Below are 23,332 nucleotides of genomic sequence, written 5' to 3' on the forward strand. Positions count from 1 at the left end.
AGCGACAATGGTGAACTGTCCAGCACTCTGGAATTCTATCCCTTATAGGAGCAAATGAGCTGTTCAGTGTCTCCTTGACAACCAGGTCTCCCTGAGCCGGGATGGGTAAAAACTCAAACCCATTCTAACACAGGCAACACACCTCTTGCTGAAGAAGCCCACTCTGGGTCCCTCTGCATTGTACAGCAATTGAGTAAAGCAGCTTTCACAAGATCAGCCTCAGAACACTCGACATGGCGTCAAGCCATTTCATGGTCAATGGGTTCTGCTCTGAATTCAGTACTTTTTCCTTAAATAGATAATTATTTGTATTTCTCCCTGAATAAGATCACTGAGCTATTGTTCAATAATATTCATATGGATTTACTAGAGGGGAACTGTATAGTCTCAAGAGAGACAACCAGTGAAGTGCACACCTGACTAGCAACTTGACAGCTACCTTATTGAACAATAAACTAAGTTATACAAGACAAGATAAAACAAAGCGACCTTGGAAAGAATGAAACTACATTACATAAACAACAGTAAGGAACCATAGAGTCTGCAAACAAAAACTAAAAAAGAAACTACACATAATTAGAAAGACAAGGTCAGGCCAGGGTGGAAGACATGAGGGGCAATCAGAAGAGGCATGTCTTCTGGGTGCATTAGAAGATGTACTATATGCTGTTCTGATTTCCACGAGAAGCTCATCCCATCACAGAAGGGCCAGAACAGACAGTAGTGTGGGGAGGGTGGAGAGGAGAGGAGGAACCAGATGTCCCAAGGTTACAGCATGGAGTGGTCTGCTAATTACTGCTAATTTTGTAATCTAGCACCACTCTGAGCTTTGTATGCTAGAAGCTGACAGACTGGGGTCATGTCAAAACGTCAGAGGTCATGTTGGGGGGATACATGGCGGGGATGTACGTGGAACATTCCGGTATTTTTCAGGTTGATTGTTTTTTGTCAGGTAGGGATTTGGTGTTGATGGAGAAGCGGAAGAGACCAAGGACAGAGCCCTGGGATACGTCTGTAGAGAGGCTATGAGGTGTTGATACTGTGTCACCTCTCACTAACAGAGAGGAGTTAAGTTTCTTTGGAGCAACTGGCCCTGAAGCCGGACCTAAGCTGCTTTCACATGACAGGAATCAAACGCTGCGTTCAACACCAAGTAAGGTGGTGACTACACATGGGAAAAATAGAGTGCTGCCAGTTGTTGAAATATATTGTCATCCATCCAGGAAGCCATTAGTTTGTTAAACTGCAACAAGCCACAGCAATATGCGATAGTAGTACTGTAGGTTGTCTGTCTTATAAAAGACTAAATTGTGTACTCACTTCGTGAATAACTTCAAGAAACTACCCGGGCTAACTCAGTTAGCTATGTAGCCTACGTGAGATGGCTCTGCCTGCTTCATACAAAGTTGTGATGAGATTCGACACGCTAAGGAAATGTTAGCTTCAAAAAATGTCAAAGCTCAAATGATTTGAACCCTGATGGTGCATAACTTGGCTTTACTTTGAGCTGTGCGCTACGCCAGGCTTAGTTGCTGCCAAGTCGGGCATCAACGCTCCCTGCATAGGAATTTAATGGCTTGACGCCATGTCGAGTGTTCTGACGCTGATCTTGTGAAAGCTGCTTTCCTCAATTGCTGTACAATGCAGAGGGACCCAGAGTGGGCTTCTTCAGCAAGAGGGCGACAGGAGCCTGTGAGAAGCCAGTGGACAGGAGGAAATAAACAGAGCATGTCCGCAGTGAGGGACAGGAGGAGAGATGAGAGGATGAGAGTGGTCAGACAGTGGGAGGGCAGAAGATGAGATACGTCTGCATCTGTAAAAAAGGGGACAAAATGGACAAGGAGGACAGGGGGGTGGGGAGAGGGGAGAAGGTAACCAGAAGGTAAGGAGGAGGGGGTTTGGCTGCATTGAGAGACTTGGGGGCATTGTGGACTTTCTCCTAAATGTAAACAGTAAAGTCCACAGTGAGGGGAGATGTTGGTGCGGAAAGAAAAGTGCTGAGCAGGGTAAAGAAGGTGGAAAACATTTTGCAAGACAGATTTTGTATTGTAATTGTAACATTTGTTTCTCTGCATAAGGTGGCATGGCGGTTGAAACTATAATCCAATCAAACATCTTATCTTAACTTCTTTGAAATTTCTAGCTATGGTATTTATGAATGTTATAATGTAAGAGGACATGTACCTGCTACTTTTCTTTTTGAAACAGGACTGGCGTGTGAGAGATTGTGTGTGTCAGTAGGGTACTGTGGGTCCAGACTGGACATTTCCTGGTGGCTGATTCTCCTGTCGATTTCCAGGAAAAAAGGGTGATGGTAGCCTGCCATCATTGTACTCAAGTACCTGCCCATCTGCTGACAAGAACAGGAAAAGCCCCTGACCTGGAGAGGAAGATGTTAGAACATCTTGTTGAGTCGACGACTGCACAGCTTCTGTGGGCGTGACTTGCTCTGAAGTCAATGACATCATTACCTTTCAGATGATGTCATGGCAGTGGTCAACATCCAAAGAGAACTCACTCTTAGAAGATCTCACAGGAAGAAAAAACAGTTAAGTATCTAAATATAGCTTTGGCCAGGATGGTTCAACCGTCGTCTGGATAAACTGTACAAACCCAGAATATGCATTCATCTGCGAATGGACAATGTGACACAGATCAATTTTCAGAAAGGAAAGCATTAAGGAAGTGTTTAAATAAAAAGCATGTGCATGTAAACAGACATAATTTCCAGTTTCTCCAACATGCTGATCTGAAAGAGGAGTTTTATTTCCATTCGCATTTGAACAGTTCTTAAATATGGAATACTTTTTCCACTGGAGATTTCAGTAGTCTCAATTATCTGTGTTTATAGTAACAGCACGATGACACAATCATAGTACACAATGGGTTGTTTTTCTGTCCAACTCAAATAGAAATGTAAAGCCAACAAATATACATACACAATTATACTGTCCTAGCATTTCAACATTCCTCCATGATTATTTCCCCAAATAATAATGAAATATTCACAAATTGCACATCAATGTGGAAAAAAACAGTTCCAGTGTATGCACATGATAGTGATTCTAGAAGGAGCACTGTAACCACTAGCCACCCTTAATGCTCTGGCTTTGGAAAGACTACCATCCAGAGTGATATAGCCAATCACTGGACACAAGCAGTAATACAACTGGTTCTGAGCGATCCATGATTTCATGCATTCTATTGCCTGATATAAGCAACCAGTGGATATAAGCAACCATGGCTCCCATAAGCATAAGTGTGATCCCTCCTCAGTAATAGATAACACAGTGGTTGGCTGAAGCAATGTTTCTCTATCCTTCATCTCTCTATGTGTCCTGATGTTCATTCCAGCTCTGTTAAGCGTTTAATTAATGTGGCCTGGGCTGGTGGCTGAAGGGTAGACTGGATTAGGCTCCTGGCAGGTCTCTGTTGTTTTTATATATTACTGTGCGGTCTCATTATTTGTGCTACTGCAATCCTGGCCAGGACTGTCTGGAAATATAGATTTTTATCTCAATGGGACTTGCTTCAAAGGGAGGGAGGGAGGGAAGACAGAGAGAGAGAGAGACAGAGAGAAGGGGGGAGATTTTTGCATTTATGGAATTTGCACTCACACCAACAGATAGGGAAGTTCTCCAGGTTATCCTTTTACACAGGAGGAACCCAAATAAAAACTAAAATAGGACCTTCAATTTGATCGGTTACTTTTTTGGGTGCAGCACACTGTCATAGCACTGTAAGGTTAGCCTCACATTCATGTATTTAAGAGACTGATACAGTAAGAAACATGTTTTGACCTTAATTTCTATTTTTTATTAGCATATTTCAACTGAAGGGTTGCGAAACAGTCTGTGAGTGGTCTTGTGTCAGGATCCGTTGGATTTAAAGTGAATTGTCTTTACACTTAACTGTGCAGACATCCCACCCCTGGAAAAATTATTTTTAAGAGATAACGGATTTGCAGGAGATTTCTGATCGGGTATTAGGGAACAGATGACAAATTCCGGGGGAAACTCTCAGTTCTTCTGGGAGAGGTGGGATGCCTGCCTGTGTAATCAATTGCTTAAATTGATCAATGAAGTGCTTAGTAACAATGAAAAAGAGCAGATACCGGGCAAGAGGGAATAACAATGGGTGAGAGGGTTGAGTTGTACTGGGCAGGTATGAACCCAACCCACCCACTTTATCATGCCCCAGTCTGGGTTACACTGGGCAGGGTATGAATGCAACCCCACCCACTTTATCATGCCCCAGTCTGGGTTCAGAACACAAGTTTGGAGATGAGACCATGACACTGTCACTTTTAAAAGCACCTTTGGGAGCAAGCAAAGCTTTCCCACAGCTGGGCGAAAGTATATAAATGAGGAAATATGAAGAGGGGGGAAATGAGCATGAAGGTTTTATAAACATGGGACACTCCTGAAGGCATTTTATGTGGCACACTGCATACGAATAAGACAGAAGGTGGAAAAGATGACAAACTTTGAAGATATGAAATGCCACTCAGCAGATGGGAACTTCATTGAACACAAATATAAATGCATCAAGTGACTTCATTTGAAATGGCAATAACAGAAATGTATTTGTGATAGACCTGTTTTGACAAGTTTAAAACGCGTCATCACGCAGTAGTCCTCTACCCTCCAGCTCATCACGAGAAGAGTGTGGATATCCCAATATTCGCAGTTGATGAGAGAGTTCGTTTTGGTATTTGAATTTCCAGAAATAAATAAAATAATAAATAATTTCAGGTTCATCAACTCAGGCAGGATGTAACAGTCACATCTTATGTTAGAGGATACTGGCACTCCAATCAAAAAGAAAAAAAGGCTTCAAAAATAAAAAGCAAATAACAGCCTTCATTTTAGTTTGACCATCTATTGCCTCTCTTAAGTGCCTTTGTACCTGTGTACAGCACAGGTATACGAACACACACATGTGAAAGAGACATCTCTGCAGTCTTGGAATTCACTGAATTCAAACAGTATCGTTAAAACGCGCCTTTCACAAGACATCCATGGCATATGGAGCATTGTGCATGGCGGTGGGGGGGGGGTTAGGGTGTCATTGGAGGGGGTGAGGGATTAGGGTCACCCCTTGGTCTAGTTCTGGTTCCGATTGTGGCTCTGGTCCCATTCAAGTTCTGGTTCCATTAGCGGTTCTGGTTCCATTCCCAGCCTCCGGTTATATTTGTGGTTCCAGCTGCGGTCCACTGGTGCACTACCTGGCGCTGTGGGCAGTGGTGCGGCTGTGGGCGGGACCCGTGTCGTCCTCCACCACATTGCTGTAGCCCTGCTTCAGGATGCAGTTCTCCAGGACCTGCAGGACCAGCCGGAGGCGTCGGTCCAGCGCCCCCAGGTGGGGGGGGAAGAGCACGGGCGCCAGGCGGTCCATTTCCAGAGACTCCGCCATCAGAGCGCTCAGCTTGTACTCCTCCTTCGCCAACAGCAGGAGGCGCTGGTGAGTCGACTTCTTCACCCTGCCGGGGTCAGAGGTCAGGGAGGAACAGTTAGAGTAGGGGTCATCAAATCTAGACCTCAAATCCAGCCCTGGTTTTATTTTCATACCAGGTAATTAGCTGAACAATTAGTGATTTGTCAGTCTGTCTTCAAGCCTGACTCCCTGTTAAGGGAGAGTGGAAAACCAGCAATTTGGCATTAGAGATTGGTGAGCGAAACCACAGAAGTAGACGGTGTTTGAAAACAGGCCTCACAGTGCTCAACACAGGACCAGAGGTTCCCAAAGACAAATAACTCCTGCTAAGCAAATACATTTTGTGTGACCCACCCTTTCTGAAAATGTTGCCGAAAACATGCTTGAATATGGACTTCAAATACCAGAGCAACACCACACTGGCGTTCTTTACATATTATCAGCACAATTCACGGCAAAAAAAATACTTTCCAACAAGTGTTCCATTTGACAGATGTGAATGTCTATGGAAATCTTGGCGTAGCATCTACAACCAAGTTATTTTTGAACATCGATTTTATGGCCCACATCAATCCCCGTCACAGCCAGGGGTTTAGAGAGAAAGCAAACTAGAATGAACAGGGTGGCCAGTTGTTCATCACGGTTCCTGCTGAGATTTTAGCACTTGCTGTTTGCACTTAAGAGTGCTAAAACACAGTTTCTCCCTGGTCAGTGCTGACATCATTAACCTGTCTGAAAGCCCTTGTGTGATGGGCTGGGGAAGTAGCTCTGGGTGAGAGCGTCTGTCGAACACACGGCGGTTTTGACTCACCGGCAGCACTGACTCAAAGGCACCAGGATGGAGACCTCATCGTGGGAGTATTTACCAAATCTACAGCGGAGGAGGAAAAGACAGCTTTTGAGATACAGCAGGCACCGCACACTGCATATTGATATTTTATATTTGCATATGTTTAATACTGCATGACGATTAGATATCGCATTCGCATAGTGCATTCATATTTCACTTTCTACTCACAGACATTAAGTAGCGCGTTTATATTTCATACCAAGTTTACATACAGTAAGGACCAAGTTTCACATCGAATAATACATTTGCACTCATGTGGAATGGAATCTCTGAACTTCCGGGAATGCCTCCACGAAAGTGGGATTCGTTCCTATTTGATGCTACCGGAACATCAAGGAACAGTTTGGACAGGCAGGAGAACCTCCCAGCCAGTAACACGCAGCGTCAAACACACTTTCACACCCAGGGGTGCCGGGCATCTTATGAAGGAGAGCAAAATGTGTAGCACTTTGCCACTCATTGCATAGGTCCTCCAAGGTATGGCTTTATTCCAAAGATGACCAAAAACCTCCACGAGGGTGCGCTTTGCCTGGAAAGTGAAGGCTTCATCTTGTGGGTGGTCCCACTTCAGTAAATTATAACTGAAGAGAAACAAATGACTGAGTTTGCCTTTCTTTTAGGCTGTATAAACTACAGCTTTCATAAAAGGCAGACTTGTGTGATTGTGAGTCACACACACACACACACAGGCTGCCTTGTGTTGTTTTTGCAATCTCTGTTTTAAGTGAGAAAACCAGACTGTAATGGATTGGTAATTAGAAAACAAGACTGTAAAACTAAAATTATTTGTAAAAAATAAAGGCAAAAAAAGTTAATGAATCTACAAATTTACAGTGGAATGAAAAGTAAAACACATACAATGCTTCAAGTGGCCTTTTATCATTTTGAAGAAAGTTTTAGACTCTCAACCAGTTTTGTGAATCATCCAGGTCTGATTGGTGGTTTGTTTCTCCCGGCTGTGTTAGAAGCTCTTTGGACGAGTGCCTGTTTGCTTTTTCTCTCTTCAAACAAACCTTTCATTAAAACATCCACCCTTAGCTTCATGCCAAATTTATGAAATCGTCCTCCACAAATTTTTTATCGCTTATTAAAACATCTCCATCGCTATCCAAGGGAACAAGGGATGCAGCTGCATCCCACATATCTATGCAGTTGACATCCCATCACAGGCAAACAATATTTCTGAGCAAATTAGCGTGTATAAACACTTTGCAGCAAGCCAAAAAAATACAGGAGGGATGAGTACTGCAGTGCTGTGGTGCGGCAGCTACACACCACACTGGCTCCGGCTGCAGACCTCCTCTCATTACTCTGAGTACGCTTCAATGACGCTACGCATGGCCTCGTGCCACACCCGCTACGGGTGCAGCGGCCGTGACCTTTTACTGTAATCAGGAGATGAAGACGAGCACATTAAAAAAGCAATAACTATCAGCTGTACTGAACGGCCATTCGGCTGTAACAAAAGCACCAGGCTCAACAGCGGTGGAGGATGAGTGGAGAGCAATCAGGATGAGTGGAGGATAAGCTGAGCTCTGACTGGTCCCCAAATGTACGGTGGGAGGAGAAGCCCTTCCTCACCCTCTCCCGTTATCCAGGTGGATGATGAAGGTGCTGTTCCCAAACTTCTCAAAGGTCTCGTAGTGATGTCGATCCATGTTCCCTGCAGAGGACACCAGATGTGAGAGGGTTCTGTCTCCCCCAAATACTCAAATGACCATTTTTGTCATAACATTGCTTTTTTCCCTCTACTCAGCCACCATCCAACCTGATGCACCAAATCTCTCCTTTAAATTATTGATTGAACTGCCTCCCTGACCTCCCCTCTCCTCCCTGATACAGTTGTGAGAGCTTTAGTGATTTATTGTGCTATAGTGCATTTATAGAGTATTTTTGATGTGCCACACAGCATTAGCATTAGTGCTAGAGAGCATTCGTTTTTGTTTTTTTAGCATGCTATAGAGTTTTAGCATTAGTGCTTTAACAAGCTAAATGGTGCCAGTATTAATGTTTCATTGCACTTTAGTGTGCTACAGAATGTTAGAATTAGTGCTTTGCTGTGCTAGAGACTGAGAATGTTAGAATTAGTGCTTTGGTGTGGTGCAGAAAGTTAATACTAGTGCTTCAGTGTGCCATAGAATGGTGGAATTAGAGCTTTGGTGTGCTGTCCAGCAGTGGAATGCATGATATAATGTGCTACAGAGCTATAAATCAGCATATGAAATGTGGGCCTCCAGGGCCAGAATTAAGCAGCCCTTCGCCTGGAGATCACGGTGTGATGTGATGGGACGGGGTGGGGGGGTTGGCTGTGGATGGGCTGTGTGACTCACCCATCAGGAAGTCAAAGATGGTCATGTCCATAACATCCAGCAGTCGAGTCCCTCTATCGTATGGGGGCGTCTGCTTGACCTCGTCACAGTAATCAGGGTCCACCTCCCACCTGACCAAACACAAACACACAGTGCGTCACTCACTCATACCAGCCAATAAGAAAACAAGGCTGTGCTTAGGTTAGGTCTCGCTTTCCCTGCCAAGTTTTCAATGCCCAGTGCCAGGCCCCTCCCACCTCTGTGAATAAAAACGCCCACATTGGATTGAGTCTTTGTTGGTTAGACGACTGAGTCCAGGTCAGTTTATTCCTGAGCTAACCCTGTATTTCACTGACAGGGTTAAAAATAGTGGAAAGATAGCCTCTGTTATTTTTGCTGTATACTGCCCTCTGCTGTGCAAGCCTGCAACTGCTGAAAACTGGACAGAGAAATTGACGCTTTCTTCCCAACCCCCTTGTTAAGTGAATTAACTTAAATACAGCCTGACATATGTTGAAAAATGGGAATTAAGAAGTTAACAGTAAGTTACTGTTTGTGTCTGTGTGCTTAGGTCGGGTTGGGCAAGGTTAGGTGTGGTCAGGATAGGCATTTCTGGGTTTGGGCAGTTTGGATAAAGTCTGGTTGAAATTGGTGAGGTCAGGTCAGATCTGGTCAGGTGGGCCAGGTCTGGTCCAATTAGATTGGGCCGGATTGGGCCCAGTGCCCTCTGACTTGCCTTGGTCGGGTCATGTCTGGTCTGGCTGGGTCTAGTTGTTTCCTGTTTTTGTCCAATCCAGTCTGGTGGGGTTGAGTCTGGTCTAGACAGGTTGCCTTAGACTGGGTCCAGGTCAGTCTGATCAGGCTGGGCTGGATGGTGGCCTGTTTGGCTAAAATCTGGCCCAGTCTGGTCTAGTCTGGTCTGGTCTGGGGTGGACCAATGTGGTCCTTACTCTGCCTTCTTGCGCTTGTGGTAGGACCGGCGCCAGGGGTTCCTCCAGGTCTTGCGCTTGGCGAGGGCCAGGTCTGGGAGGAAGGCAGCCAGCGAGCCCTCGATTTGGTCAGGCTTCCCGCACAGAGCATGCTCAGTGGAGCAGTAGTACGAGCACTCTCCGTAGAAGCACACGTTGTTGGCTGTAAGGAGACAGACACAAGACTTACAGTAAACCAGAGCTCCTAAACCTTTGTGTGTCCTTTCAGTCAGCAGTCAGCTTATGACTCTGAAACAAGGCGTGCAGACTTCTTAGCCAATTAATGACTCAAATGAATCACTTAAGTCCAGGAACACTTAAAAAACCAGAAGACACAGTGGCCCTCAACCATAGGAGTTTGATATTCCGGATTAAGACATTTCTTTTGCCAATATTTATCCCAGATTATTTTTTTCCCCAGTTTGGAATGATAAGTTGCTGTCCTCTGGCTCATTTATAATAAGGACCAGTCTACCAAAAAGCTGACAATGTACTCATTAATCAAAGTGACCTCATGTTGTCAACTGGCAGGCCTTAACAACTACATAGACTTTCACTTGATTTCAATCGAACATCATGGTTTGGCATAAATAGCTTTGTTGTCTGGTGTCTCTTCAGATACAAACTCTGCAGGAGGTAGGACCCATTGATCGCATGACTTTAATGTTTGTGGGGGGAAGGACAGGTGGCATTCATAGAAACAAAATAATATTATATGGGCCTCGTATTTGCCTGATCCAATTACATGGTTTCTCTCTTGAAGGCCGTAATCTAAACCTCTGCTTCTTTTTACACTGCAGCCCAAGCGGAGCCGTCATTGTGTGAGAGGAGTGACCTGCATGTGCAGCTGGTGCAGACACAATGCAGGCAGAATGAACAGGAAAATCACCAGGACATGGCTGAGCCTGTTACAGACTGCCACCCTGTTAGTTTGCATCGATAAGTAACTCATGTGGATGGCCCATCAAGACTCACTTAGTCCTACATCCAGCCTACATCACCAATCCATTTGATATAGAGATCGGTGGATCTGTTTGTGTGTGAAAAGTGACCTGCCTGGCTCCTGTTGAGTTGAATGCGTTAGCAGCCGCTAGCAAGGACGTGTGTCACCGTGCCTACCGGGCGAGATGAAGAACGTTTTCCACAGCTTCTTGTCGCGGGTTATGTCTCGGATTTCCCTCGTCATGTTCACCAGCCTCCCGGCCACAGGGGGCACTCTACGGAAATCCAGGATCCTGGAAGGAAAACACAAAGAAACATGTCAGCCATGAATACCAACAGTGAAACCTTAACCTCTATTTCCATGCCTCTGAGAAACTGGACTGCAAGGCCCACACAAAGCCATTACATCAACTACCCTCTCTTACATTGAGCAATTTTCTCCCAGGTAATTAGCTGAACAATTAGTTCTACCGATTGGCCAGAGTGTCTTCACACCTGACCCCCAGGCAAAGGGAGGGTGGAAAACCAGCAGTCCTTGGAACTCGTGGGCCGTGATTTGATGATCCCTAGTTGTTCAATTAGATGGGTCTCTTAAGTGCCCATTACAAGAGCTACTTTCGTTGCTCCGGCGTTTACCTGTCCAGGTGGAAGGCGGCGATCTCGGCGTTGTGTCTCTCAAAATCGGAAAAGTAGAAGAAATCCGGCGGCGTCTGCTGCTCCCGCGTCTGCCTGAGAGGAAGAGAGAGAGGGTGAGAACGACAGGCCTCGTGTGAAAAACCTCAACCCTGAAAACAGGCTGCCACCAACGGAGACTAGGTGGGAGGTCCGCGATATCGAAAGAGAGAAAGAGAGAGAGAGAGAGACAGAGAAAGAGAGAGAAGTACAGAGCAAGGCCTGTTAATTAAAACCTCTCTTTGGGGGCCCTGGATTATTTTTCACTGGACGCCTACAATAGCTACACTGTGGGTTCAACGCAGTGGGCGGGATGGGGCAGCGGGGAGTAGACTTAACCATATGGCTTAGGGTTCAGTTCTCAGATGGCAAAGTTCTTAACCTGAATTGTTCTCATAAATATATACATAAGCCTGTGAGACCAGGGTCAGATAAGTCTGGGATGTGCTTCAAGATTGAGGCATTTATGACTTTAGGCACCAGTAAGATTTTAAAAAATGAAACCATTTTCACTGATATTCACAGATATTCTGAGAACTAAAGTGTCTGTTTATATGATTGTACGTTCTGGTTAGCAATGCGCTGTGGGGAATTCTCAGGGATCGTCACGGGTGTTTTCACTTTTTACAATTTTGAACCGTCTAAAGTGTTTAAAGATTTCTTGTTCGGTGTCCTCTCTGTGTTCACTGCTGTTATGAATTTCTTTTCCCCATGCTTGCATTTGATACACTTTTATGCTGTTTTACAGGGGACTGATTTATGAGTTTCATTCGCAGAAACGCTAGTTTGCCTTGCACAGGCTCCCTCTCAGCATCCTGGCAGGCAGGCAGACAGACAGATGTGCAATCACAGTCATGACTCAGCCGCTAGGTATCTGCATGATGCCATCTGCACACATCCGTACACACTCTTGTACATACGCACACACATCTAAAAGCAAATGCAGGAACAAGCACACACACACACACACATACACACACACATACACACAAACTATATTAAGACAGTGCATCTGCAATGCGCTGACCAGGACAATATTTCCAACAGGACAGATGCCTCAACAAGGCATAGGCCCATTACAGTGGCACCTATATGAGCAGTCTGTAATGGTACTCCTATATGAGCTCACTGTAATGGTACTCCTATACGAGCTCTCTGTAATGGTACTCCTATACGAGCTCTCTGTAATGGTACTCCTATACGAGCGCTCTGTAATGGTACTCCTATACGAGCGCTCTGTAATGGTACTCCTATACGAGCTCTCTGTAATGGTACTCCTATACAAGCGCTCTGTAATGGTACTCCTATACGAGCTCACTGTAATGGTACTCCTATACGAGCGCTCTGTAATGGTACTCCTATACGAGCTCTCTGTAATGGTACTCCTATACGAGCGCTCTGTAATGGTACTCCTATACGAGCGCTCTGTAATGGTACTCCTATACGAGCGCTCTGTAATGGTACCCCTATACGAGCTCTCTGTAATGGTACTCCTATACGACCTCTCTGTAATGACGCCAGTGACTCAGGAACACCACAGGTGTTAGGAGAGAGCAGAAAAGAGAAGAGAGTGATGTCACAGAACCGTAATTAACATGGCAGCACACTCACTCTCATTTATTCTCTCTTACTTCTGCACCGAAGAGCGCTCCTCGCAAATCCGACCGCAGGCGATCGGTGACTTTGTGAGCTATTGCCCCCGCTGGGCCGTTCGTTGGCGTGAGCCTGGCAGGGGCTGCTGGAACTGTGTGATCTCACGCCATCTCGCTCCCCCGCGAGGTCGACCGCCCCCACGGCCGCTTCGGCGGGCTGGAGCCGAACCCCCCCCGCCCCCCCGCCGCTGGGAAACAGACCTTGGGCGCGCTAGTTAGCGCTGTGCGGGACTCTGCACCCCCCCCCGCGCTCTCCCCCTCTCTGCCCTGTTCTATTACCATTCCTTCAGTCAAGTCAAGAGTCTGCTTCCGTAGCATCAGTAATTGCCATAAGAACAAGGCCCGTATAGCAGAAACAATAAATGTAAACAATATTTATTATTATTTTGTAAGTTTGGTTTCCAAGTGTGAGGGAAGCTGGCTTGTCCTCCGCATTGACATTCAGTTCCCCCAACCGGAACAAAACTAAAAACCAAGGGGGTGGTTTTTTTCCCCTTTGTAGGAACGAAAATTTGGGTATGTTGAAAATGAATATTCAGCAGTAAATCCACAGCCAGCATTGCCTGAAAGGACAGCTGGAATTAATGTTACAGCTGAGCCGCAAGTGTAACCCGCAGGGAATGATAAAGAAAGAGATTCTGCTCTGTTAAGGATTACAATCCCAAGTCTCCATTGTTGTAAGCCCATCTGAGAAAATGCCTGTTCCTTGCGTCATGCCATGTTAGATAAGAAAAGCTGCAGTTTGGTTAATGTGCCACTATGCAATATACAAAGACTACCTTGCATAATTGATGGTGCATCTCGCACCACATAGAGAATTGTTCTGCACTATTTCGTCAAGTACTGTTACTGTAACAGAAAATGGGTGCAACATCTCAAATATTGCCAAGTAGATTAGGGAACTTGCAGCTTACAGCCTCCATGTGCCAGAATACTTTTTTAATGTTGTGTGTGCGGTGAATTATCCCTATATAATCAAAAGTCAGAGAAAATTCAAGCAAATGAATAAAAGCAGTGCTACTTGGGTAGCAAAAAGTTAAATATCAATTGAACAGTTATTTTGAAAATGTATCCCTTGTCCAATGTGTCTCCTTTCCCAAAGGGGCCAGAGACTATTTTGTGGTGGCCTGCCCCGGGCATGTTTCCATGACAACGGAAAAGCCAGCACTTCCATTACACGGTCGTGCATTTGTAGTTCTCTGGGGAGGGGCTGTAGTTTGACAAAGAGGTGTCATATTTAGTGAAGGACAAATGAGTTGGACTGTGATGAAAACAGAAACTGCAACAACTTCCCCTTTTCCACCATCCGACTCCCAATTCAGTCATTTAACATGCATTATTCATCGGCCCTTAATTTCCTACCTCAGAAACAGCCCTAAGTAGCATCCATTTACTTCCAATAATGAACCAACAAAATTTACATTTGAAACGATAAATTATTCATGGACTTCGACAGAGATTTTCAACATACGCAGGACAGATCGGCTGCCGGAAAAGCTGAGAGAGCTGCAGAGCGCTTAGGAACTGTCCTCTGGGTGACCATTAAAAGGAAATTAGGCGGCGGTTGGACAGAGGGATGCTAAATTAAAGAAATATGCAAATGAATTGCTATGACCCCCTCCCTGTCTGCCACTTCCTCTCTGACAGGAAGTGGCAGCTGGCTGGGGTGCGGTGTCCACTCTGCGGGGAAGCAGAGCCGTCGCACCGTCGATGCTGAAGGGTAGGGGGTCGGCGATGGGGCTGAGAGAGCTGGAGCAGGTAATTAGCACAGACTGATTCCACCCCAGCAGCCTGTGGCAGTGCGGGGCTTATTGCGGTGTGATGGCGGCTGGGTGGGTGGCTGGGTGGGTGGGTGGGTGGTTGGGGGCAGTTGTTGATGTCTGTCCTCTCGTGCACAGTGTGCAGTGTGGATCCAGCAGCCTGCTGCTACAGCGGTCGCACACCGCACTGAGAAGTGCCACTGCAGGCCTGTGTGTGTGTGTGTGCGTGCGTGTGTGTGTGTGTCTGTGTGTATGTGTGCATGTGCAAGCCAGAGGGAGTGGCAGTGTGTGCAGTTATTAAATATGAAAATGAATATGTGTGTGAGAGAGTGCTTGTTTATGCATTTTTATGGAAGTGTGTGTGACAGAGAGAGAGAGAGAGGGGGAGAGAGAGACAGAGACAGAGAGAGAGAGACAGAGAGAGAGTGAGAGAGAGAGTGAGAGAGAGAGAGAGAGAGAGAGAGAGAGAGCACGACAGCGAGACTGGTGATCCACTCTAAAAACAAGCCTGATTGATAATCACTTATGTGCGTGTTAATTATGAAAGCGGGTTTGTGGCTGTTATTGTTTATGGCCCTGCCTGCCTGCCCACCGCGCTGCAGAGAAATGCGTCAGTGTGCCTGGTCTCTCAGCTCTAGCTCCTCCGCCTCAGGATTCATCATTATCTCCTTCTTCTGACCAGGAGAATCAGGTGGGGGGTGGGGGGTGGGGGGTCTCTACATCACATATCAAATCAATGCCCTGTGACAGTCCAATGATGTCACTTCGAACTCGCAAATATAGTAGAAGAGCCTGAGTGCTAATTGGCTACTGGGCTATGTACGTGTTTACTGTATGACATGAAGACCTAGCCAACATATGTGCAGAGTGGAAAAATATTCTCATAATGACACCAGATATCGAAATACACCCATCCCCTAAAATGACGAGGAGTGCAGCTACATTCGCAAGTGGTAATAACTGCAAACTAGAGTACGATTTTCAGATGCACAGTGCTGGAGGGCAATCGGTTAATTAATTAGCACTAATGCGATTCTTGGCTCGACGACGACTGAGCAAGATGACCAGCATATCTATCAACAGCTCATTCCCATAGCTGAAAGAGCTCATTCCAGGTCTTTATGTCTGCACTGATTACCCTGCGTTGTAATGAACGTGATTTACAATTAACGCTTTTACATAATTAGGACACCTTATTTAATTGAAGATCGTTGTAATTAAGGTTTAGGGCAATAACATCTGCCATCTTTTCGAAATTATCCTATAAAGGACTTTTATTCAAATGTAAAAAGAAATCCACAGGGAATTCATGAATTCATGAAAATCTCACTATGAGTCAGCAACCAGTTCTATGAAAGACGGTACTTTTTTAGTCACTGAACACAAGCCTCCATTTTGTTCCGCATGACGCTCACAGCTACAGAAACAGATAATGAAGCACCTGCAGACACTCTGCGGAAAGACTTACACACAGCACTTACACACCATTTCCTCCTTCAAAAAAAACACTATGGAGCACCTGTGAGAGTATCTACTGCATGTGTAGCAGCTGCCGCACCCTTCCCAGAGAGACAAACACCTCAGACCACTGCCCTACCACTCCCCTTCCGCATACACCCATGGAGCGCTAACCAGCGTGTGGTCTTACAAGTTACGGAACTGGGCGATCAACCAAAAAAAACTTCTCAGATGTTGGCCCGTTCTGGACTTGTCTGCTTACCACCCCCACCAGGTCCTCTCTGAACTGCTTTAACTCTTGTCCTTTGCAAGGCTGGCCTGCTTGTGGTGGAGGGCTGTGACAGAAAGCTTTAGGAATTATCAGTGTGTGCCAGGGTAATTAGTGAGGTTTTAGATTTGGACCGGAGTTGGCAAAGTGTTTACCATGAGAGAGGGATTCAACAGCAGATGGAAAAAGAAGTCCCAAGGATAGAACACGCCCTGCCAACAAGGGCCGAAAACATGCCTGTGCATGCCACAAACAAGCCAGCATGCATTGTGAACAGGTCTACACACTGGAAACAAGCCGAAACATGTTGAGAACATGCCCATACACACCATAAACATGTCCATATGCACAGTAAATTATCCACACACCCCATAAATACACCCATCTGGGCCGTAAACACACCCCATACACACTATAAACATGCCCATATGCACGGCACACACACCCCAAACACACCATAAAAATGACCATATGCACTATACCCACACCCCATACACACCATAAAAACGACCATATGCACGGCACACACACCCCAAAACACACTATAAAAACGACTGTATGTACTGTAAACACTCCCGTATTCAGCGAGAACACACCGTGCAGCACAGTGATGTACCATGGTGGTTAAGCAGCTGGGCTTGGACCCAGCATGCAATGGGGCAAGTCAGCATGCCCACTGAGCAAATAAACAACACAGTGCCCAGCTGTAGCTTAACAAAACCACAACATGTACTAGGAAAATGGTCAAAAATAGGACCTCAAAATGGCTCTGCTCCCCAGATGCACTTCCAGCAGGTAATTTCATGTTTGGCCTGATGTTACAGTTCAATGTTCAATGTTCTGGACTTCAGGTAGAGGACAAAAAAAACGAACAGATATCCCAACCTGTAACAAAAATGAAATCCATCCTCAAATAAGCCTCCCAGTGAAAAGGCTCTATATTTCAGCAAGGGAGAGACAGTGGCGTTGTTTTGCTTGTACGGCTGCCTATGAGTTATGTAACATGCCTGACATGAGCCAGCCCTCTTCCCCTCTCTGTCTAAAGTAGAGGCGTGGAATCTCTGTGTCTCCATAGGACGAGAGAGCACTGTATCCAACTTCAACTCTGCCGAAAGTCGTGGCGAGACGGCAGAGTGCCCACCCAGGCCGGAAGTTTCCAGACTAATTCGGCAAAGAGAGTATTCGATGAAAGACCCACCCTTTCTTTGAATGTTTTGAATCTTATTCACATCTCTCTCTCTCAGGGGACCACAAGAGCTTTATATAGTTAGAAAAAGAGAAGAACAACATAATTTGTCTGATTTGAAAGTTGCCTCTGACCACATATGTGGGAGCCACACTGCCAGGCCCTCAGACTGGGCCAGGTAATGATGTCATGATGTTGGGGGCTGGATAATGATGGCATAGAGTGATAATATCATAATGCTTGGGCAGTGCATCCTGCCATACTGAAACCTGCCCTGCCCAGCTTAAGGGAAGAATCTAGGTCTGACACAATACCGTGCGGGAGGGGGTTACATTCATATGAGAAGTCTGCCCAGTAATCTTTAGGCTTGGTGAGGGATTACATGGTAGATTTGGCTTTCGTAATCCTGCTTGAGTTTTTCTCCGGCGCTGTTTAACTGAGAAGTATACGCCCCTGTTCAAGAATATATGAGCAATGTGCTCACTGGAAGAAAGAGAAGACTATTGCTTTGATACCCTGGTATACTCTCCTGAGACAGAAAGACAGAAAGAGAGTGAGGGATGGAGAGACAGAGAGGGAGAGAGAGAGAGAGCGACAGAGAGGGAGGGAGAGAATGGTCTTATGAGAGTTATGAGGCAGAAAGTGGCTCCAGGGAAACTCGTCTTCGTGTTATTCTTAAAGCAGAAAAAGGAGGGATGAGCCAGTCTCCGTGTCCGGTGTTTGTTAGATGGCGTTCCCCTTCACCTCTCTCCTCTCTGGCTCCTGCATGCGGGGGTGCAGCGGGAAGCCCCATGTTGCCAGGTTGTCCTTTTTTTTAAACAATTGCAGCCCAAGGCTACAAGTAACCCAGTTACGCCTGTTATCTGCAGCCAAAAACAAAATGGCAGCACTGCACTTGGGTGTTTTTCAAAAACTCAAATTCCTTCACTGTTATATCAGTGCTTAGTGAGTATTCCCTACCACTGTGGCTCACACACTCACCCTGGGGGACCCACTGTGTCTGCTGCTTTTTGTTACAGTCAATCTCTTGATTAATTAAGGTTGTAGATTTTTTTTTTACTGTAAGTTCTACTGTAATGTTTTTGTCAAACCCATTTTAACACAATGTGATTTTGGCTCAGTGCCATTTGCTTTGTCATTGAGCTTGTTACTTCATTACATTACATTACATTACATTACATTATCAGCATTTGGCAGACGCTCTTATCCAGAGCGACGTACAGTTGATTAGACTAAGCAGGAGACAATCCTCCCCTGGAGCAATGCAGGGTTAAGGGCCTTGCTCAAGGGCCCAACGGCTGTGCGGATCTTATTGTGGCTACACCGGGGATCGACCTGGCCCAGTCATTTACCTTAACCACTACGCTACGGGCCGCCCCTAATTCCCCACCAATGGCTTTGTTTCAGTGATCAGGTATCCACACTTCAAGCAATTCAGACCCCACTGCTGTCTCCTGCCAGTCTATGACTCAATCAACTGAAAAAGCTCAAGATATAGACTGTATAATTCTAAAGGAACCATCTACCATAGCACATTATAGGAAGTGAAATGGTTCATCAGCCTGATTCAAAGTCTCGGGATGTAAATATATTGGATTTAATGATGCCATTTAGAACTATTTCCGACACAATATGGCCTTTTGAGGGTAAATCACTGCTGTCGACATTAAAAGTGTCCAATTAAGAATAATGAACAGCTTTTCACAATTTAGAGGTTGCGATTATCGTTGTAGCGAGAAACAGCAAACAAAATGGCTCCCCAGAGCTGGGTTTTGGAACTACGGCCTTAGCATAGCCTTGACTAACTGAAAACACACCAACAGCACATGGTACCTCAGGTCACCCTTTTTTTCATGAAATTCTCTCAGGCTAGAAGGCTGGAATGTGTGAGTGCTAAGCTAACTCCATCACAGAGGGCACATGAGTGCACCGGGGTAGATCTGGGGGAAGACGACTGCAGCCAACTCGGATGGATCTGAACAGACAGGAATCTCAGGAACTCACAGATGAGGAACACTGCCCCTCTTTCTTTCTCATCCTCTCTCTATCCTCTTTTCTCATTTCTCCCTCATCCCTCCACCCTCCCCAATGCCTTCTTTCCCTTTTTATCTCCAAGCCACTTGCACGTCTGGCTCTATTTTCCTGTTCCTGACCCAGCGTGTTCAGACAGACATCACTGTGTTCAGAGGTCAGCGTGTTCAGGCCGAGGTCAGTGTGTTCAGACAGAGGTCAGAGTGTTCAGGCAGAGATCGGAGTGTTCAGACAGACATCAGTGCACTCAGACAGAGGTCAGAGTGTTCAGACAGAGGTCAGTGTTTTCAGGCAGAGGTCAGAGTGTTCAGGCAGAGGACAGCATGTTCATACAGAGGTGACAGGGAGGCAGAGGACTGGTGGTATTGAGTTGATTTCAGCAGGACCTTGTCTGTTCTTGTCCTTCTCTGGTTGCACAAACACACAGACCGCAGGCCGGCTTTAATGTGACAGCTCAGTGCAGAAAGATTAATGCCCTTCCCCTTCTGAGCAGAAGCACCACCACGCTGCTCCCAGTGTCTGTGGAACAAGCGCTAAGTTTGCTACATTTGGGAGGGGAGAGTTTTCGTGCCACTGTCGCCCCGCCCAACGTCCGTCTTGCGCTACAGGGGAAGCCACAACAAGACGTCAACAACAAACAGCCCTGAACCCAATGGCTTCTTTGGCCGGTTTTGATGCACAGACAGAACAGCGGTCGAAACTGGCACGGTTGTTTTTCTCTCCCTAATTGGTTGGGCGTGAGTCTGGTTGGGCCGGCCGGGGACCAGGCTGTGGTTAACTCCACAGAGCTGGGCAGAAACTCACTGTTCAAATGAGGTCTGTTTGATTTCTGACCCCCGGAGAGAGTGGAGTCTCTGAGAGTCTGTTTTTACGGCCGCTGACTGCACATGTGGCCCACAGTCCCAGGCGCTGTTTAAGCGCTTTGAGATTTTCACTGGAAAATGAAAAGCTCTAAACAAATACAATTTATTATTATGATTATAACAGGCCGCCGACTGCATACCTCACCCCTAGTGGAAGAAACGTTTTTTTGCTTCTGTTTCGCGGTGAATAGCAGGCTTTATTTCTTTATTTATTTATTGTTCATACCCAGCGTCACGCCGTGAAAACTCTAGGGCTTGATTTCGGATCGATGCGCTATCGATCGGGGATGTTTGGAGAGAGTAAGGGCCCCCGACGCTGAGGGCCTGGGATATCGACCCGTTCTGCTTTTCACTGGAAACCTTCCTCTTTCAGACCCGTCAGACCACAGCGGCTGCTTACGCTGCTGGTTTCTAAAAATAGAAACAGGCCTCAAAAAAACCTGTACGTCAGCTGGTGGGCTGCAGGTCGGTTTCTGTGGTTTGGGGGGGGGGGGAAGAGCGGGTGGGAAAGGAGGAGAGGAAGACGAGGAGGGAAAGGGGTTGAAGAGAGAGAGAGGAGGCGCTAGCTAAGCATGAAGAAAACAGATTTGTTTTTCATCTGGGACTGGGAACCGCGGCGCTCCCCTGGCAGGAAGCGGGAAGACGCCCACGGGAAAACCACGATGAGCCGGACCCTGCGCTCCAGTGGGCCCGGGGGGAATGGCGGTTCAGGGCCACGCCGCATCACTTCCTGTGCAGAGGCACGCATCCCAGAACCACAAACGGTCTCCCTCCTACCGTCAAAACAGAGAGAGGCCTGTGCCGGCCAAAAACACCAGTGCTCAATGCACTCATTTTTAGCTTGGGTTAATTTGTGTTTGTGTTTGGCTTCTCCGGGGGTTGAATGAAGGAGAGAGGGAGGATGGAAGGGGGGTGGTTGTTTGTGTTCGGTCGGTGTCTGCGGGGAGGGAGCGGGGTTGATGTTTATATTGGATATCACAAGATATCCTGCAGGCTCCATTGATTAAAGTCTCTTTATCAGTATATCCTTACGATGCTGAAACGAGTCACGAGAATATTAATTTCTAGCAATATCTGTGCACTGCGTCACCAGTTTCGCCTGTTACCCGGGCGTGGCTCGCCTAACGCCGTCCCCAACACATGATCACAGACATAAACAGGCTTTATAAACAGCAGCTGCGGCTTTAGATTTAATCTGCATCATCGACTGATAACGCTACACCTACGGGGAGACTGGGACTTCTAGAAAAGAACATTATTTTTAAATGGTTTAGTTTAGTACATACCCAATGTTAGAATGAATTAATGCTAGAATAAAAAAGAATCAATACCGCAAACAATTCAGCGACACAATTAGGATTCATATACAAGACATTATCACTTCGAATACACAATTCTACAACTCTGATTCCCCATTGCCAATTATTCCACTATTTATAATAGTATTATACAAAAGTCCGGATAAGCTATGATATACATACATTTTTTACTCGGGGTGGGGGCAGCCAGGTGGCTGGTGAAAGATGCATCGAGTGATCTGCATCAGAGATGGAGTATAGCGCTGATTGCTATTATTATGAAAGACGATATCAGTGTGCATTGGTTGGATATCAACCTGAGCCAATCAGGGGCCTTCAATGCTTAGCTCTTTAACGAATGAGAGTGTGTCCCCAGCAGAGAGAAGTCCAGACCGAGACCCTCAGAAAATTCTAACAGAAAAATCAATCCGCCCTTCGAGAGCCATAGTTATATTACAGATCAAAGACCCACCAGATACTGCTGCACTTCCTTATTATTGAACACTCTCTCTATTTCTGAAGTGAAAACCTTCAAAGTTGATATATCTTCTGAAAATGAATCAAAGGGCAAATCCAAGTGAAGTACAGTTACAATGGACATTTGTTCATCTCACAAAGCACAAGAAACTCCAGTCAGTTAAGAAAAGAATAGAGAATAGAAGAAAACTAAAATGTAGTTACATTACATGTCATTTAGCTGAAGCTTTTATCCAAACCGACCTACATTTGATTAGACTAAGCAGGAGACAGTCGCCCCAAGGGCCTTGCTCAAAGGCCCAACGGCTGTGCGGATGTTATTGTGGTTACACGGGGGACCGAACCACCATTTAAATACGGAAACTCTGCACTATCCTCTGAAGGTCATATTTCTACATAAAACTTAGGAAATGATCGTCAAGATAGTCTTGATTAAGGTCTTTATGATTGTTAACTCGTCAATAAAGAGCACTCACTGTGAATAACAACAGGGGGAATTTAAACTTTTTTTTTATCTCTCATGTAATGAGAATTGCACAATTCTGACAAAGCGATCCAGTTCTGACCTTAAAGACTCTAGACTCCTGCTTTTTGAAAAATTAGAAAAAGAACAAAGAATCGACTATTTTCGCGAGTCGCCACTCAGCCATCTTCATTTTATCCGAGTTATCTTTTATCCGAGTAACCGCTCCGGTGAAGCGAGAAGCCAAACTCCTTTAAATATGACCCTGGCAGGTCGGGTTCAAAGCTCTTTTTAAAAGCAGGAATTTCCCCTTCTCCGCCCGGAAGCCTGGCCCATCCCGCAGCGGATCACAGCCAGCGTGGCCGTGCTATAGCCGCACAACAGAGCGCTCTGTCTGAGCCAAGGAAGGCCCAGGGCCGGGCCGGGGGATCGGGTTACCCCCCGTCCCCGTTCGGTAACGCCCGACCCCTTTACAGACGCCCCCATCTCCCTTCCCGCCCCCACAAAGGCGGGTGGGTTAATTTCGGTCCGAGCACAATGATTTCATTCTCGCTCGTCTCGTTTGGGGGGCCCCCAGAGTACACCGTAATTGACCCCTCCCTGTAATCCCCCTCCCCTCCTCCTCCCCCCCACCAGTGAGCAGGTGAGGGGCCTTGTGAAGCCCTCCCAAACAAGAGGAATTCACTCTCGCCCTCTTTT

General features: G+C 46.1%; 1 protein-coding gene across 1 annotated transcript in view; it reads right to left on the minus strand.

The window, feature by feature from the left end:
- Positions 1-2,745: 2,745 nt before the first annotated feature.
- Positions 2,746-23,332, minus strand: part of fam20ca (FAM20C golgi associated secretory pathway kinase a) — a 41,001-nt gene continuing 20,414 nt past the window's right edge. The window contains exons 4-10 of the mRNA XM_061224115.1: positions 11,142-11,234; positions 10,683-10,798; positions 9,546-9,726; positions 8,617-8,726; positions 7,868-7,949; positions 6,248-6,307; positions 2,746-5,482 (exon numbers count right to left, since the gene is read on the minus strand). Coding sequence (XP_061080099.1) covers positions 5,224-5,482; positions 6,248-6,307; positions 7,868-7,949; positions 8,617-8,726; positions 9,546-9,726; positions 10,683-10,798; positions 11,142-11,234 — 901 coding nt within the window. The 3' untranslated portion in view covers positions 2,746-5,223. The remainder of the gene's footprint in view (positions 5,483-6,247; positions 6,308-7,867; positions 7,950-8,616; positions 8,727-9,545; positions 9,727-10,682; positions 10,799-11,141; positions 11,235-23,332) is intronic.

The sequence above is a fragment of the Conger conger genome, chromosome 16 (assembly GCF_963514075.1).
Source record: "Conger conger chromosome 16, fConCon1.1, whole genome shotgun sequence".
Lineage (NCBI taxonomy): Eukaryota > Metazoa > Chordata > Actinopteri > Anguilliformes > Congridae > Conger > Conger conger.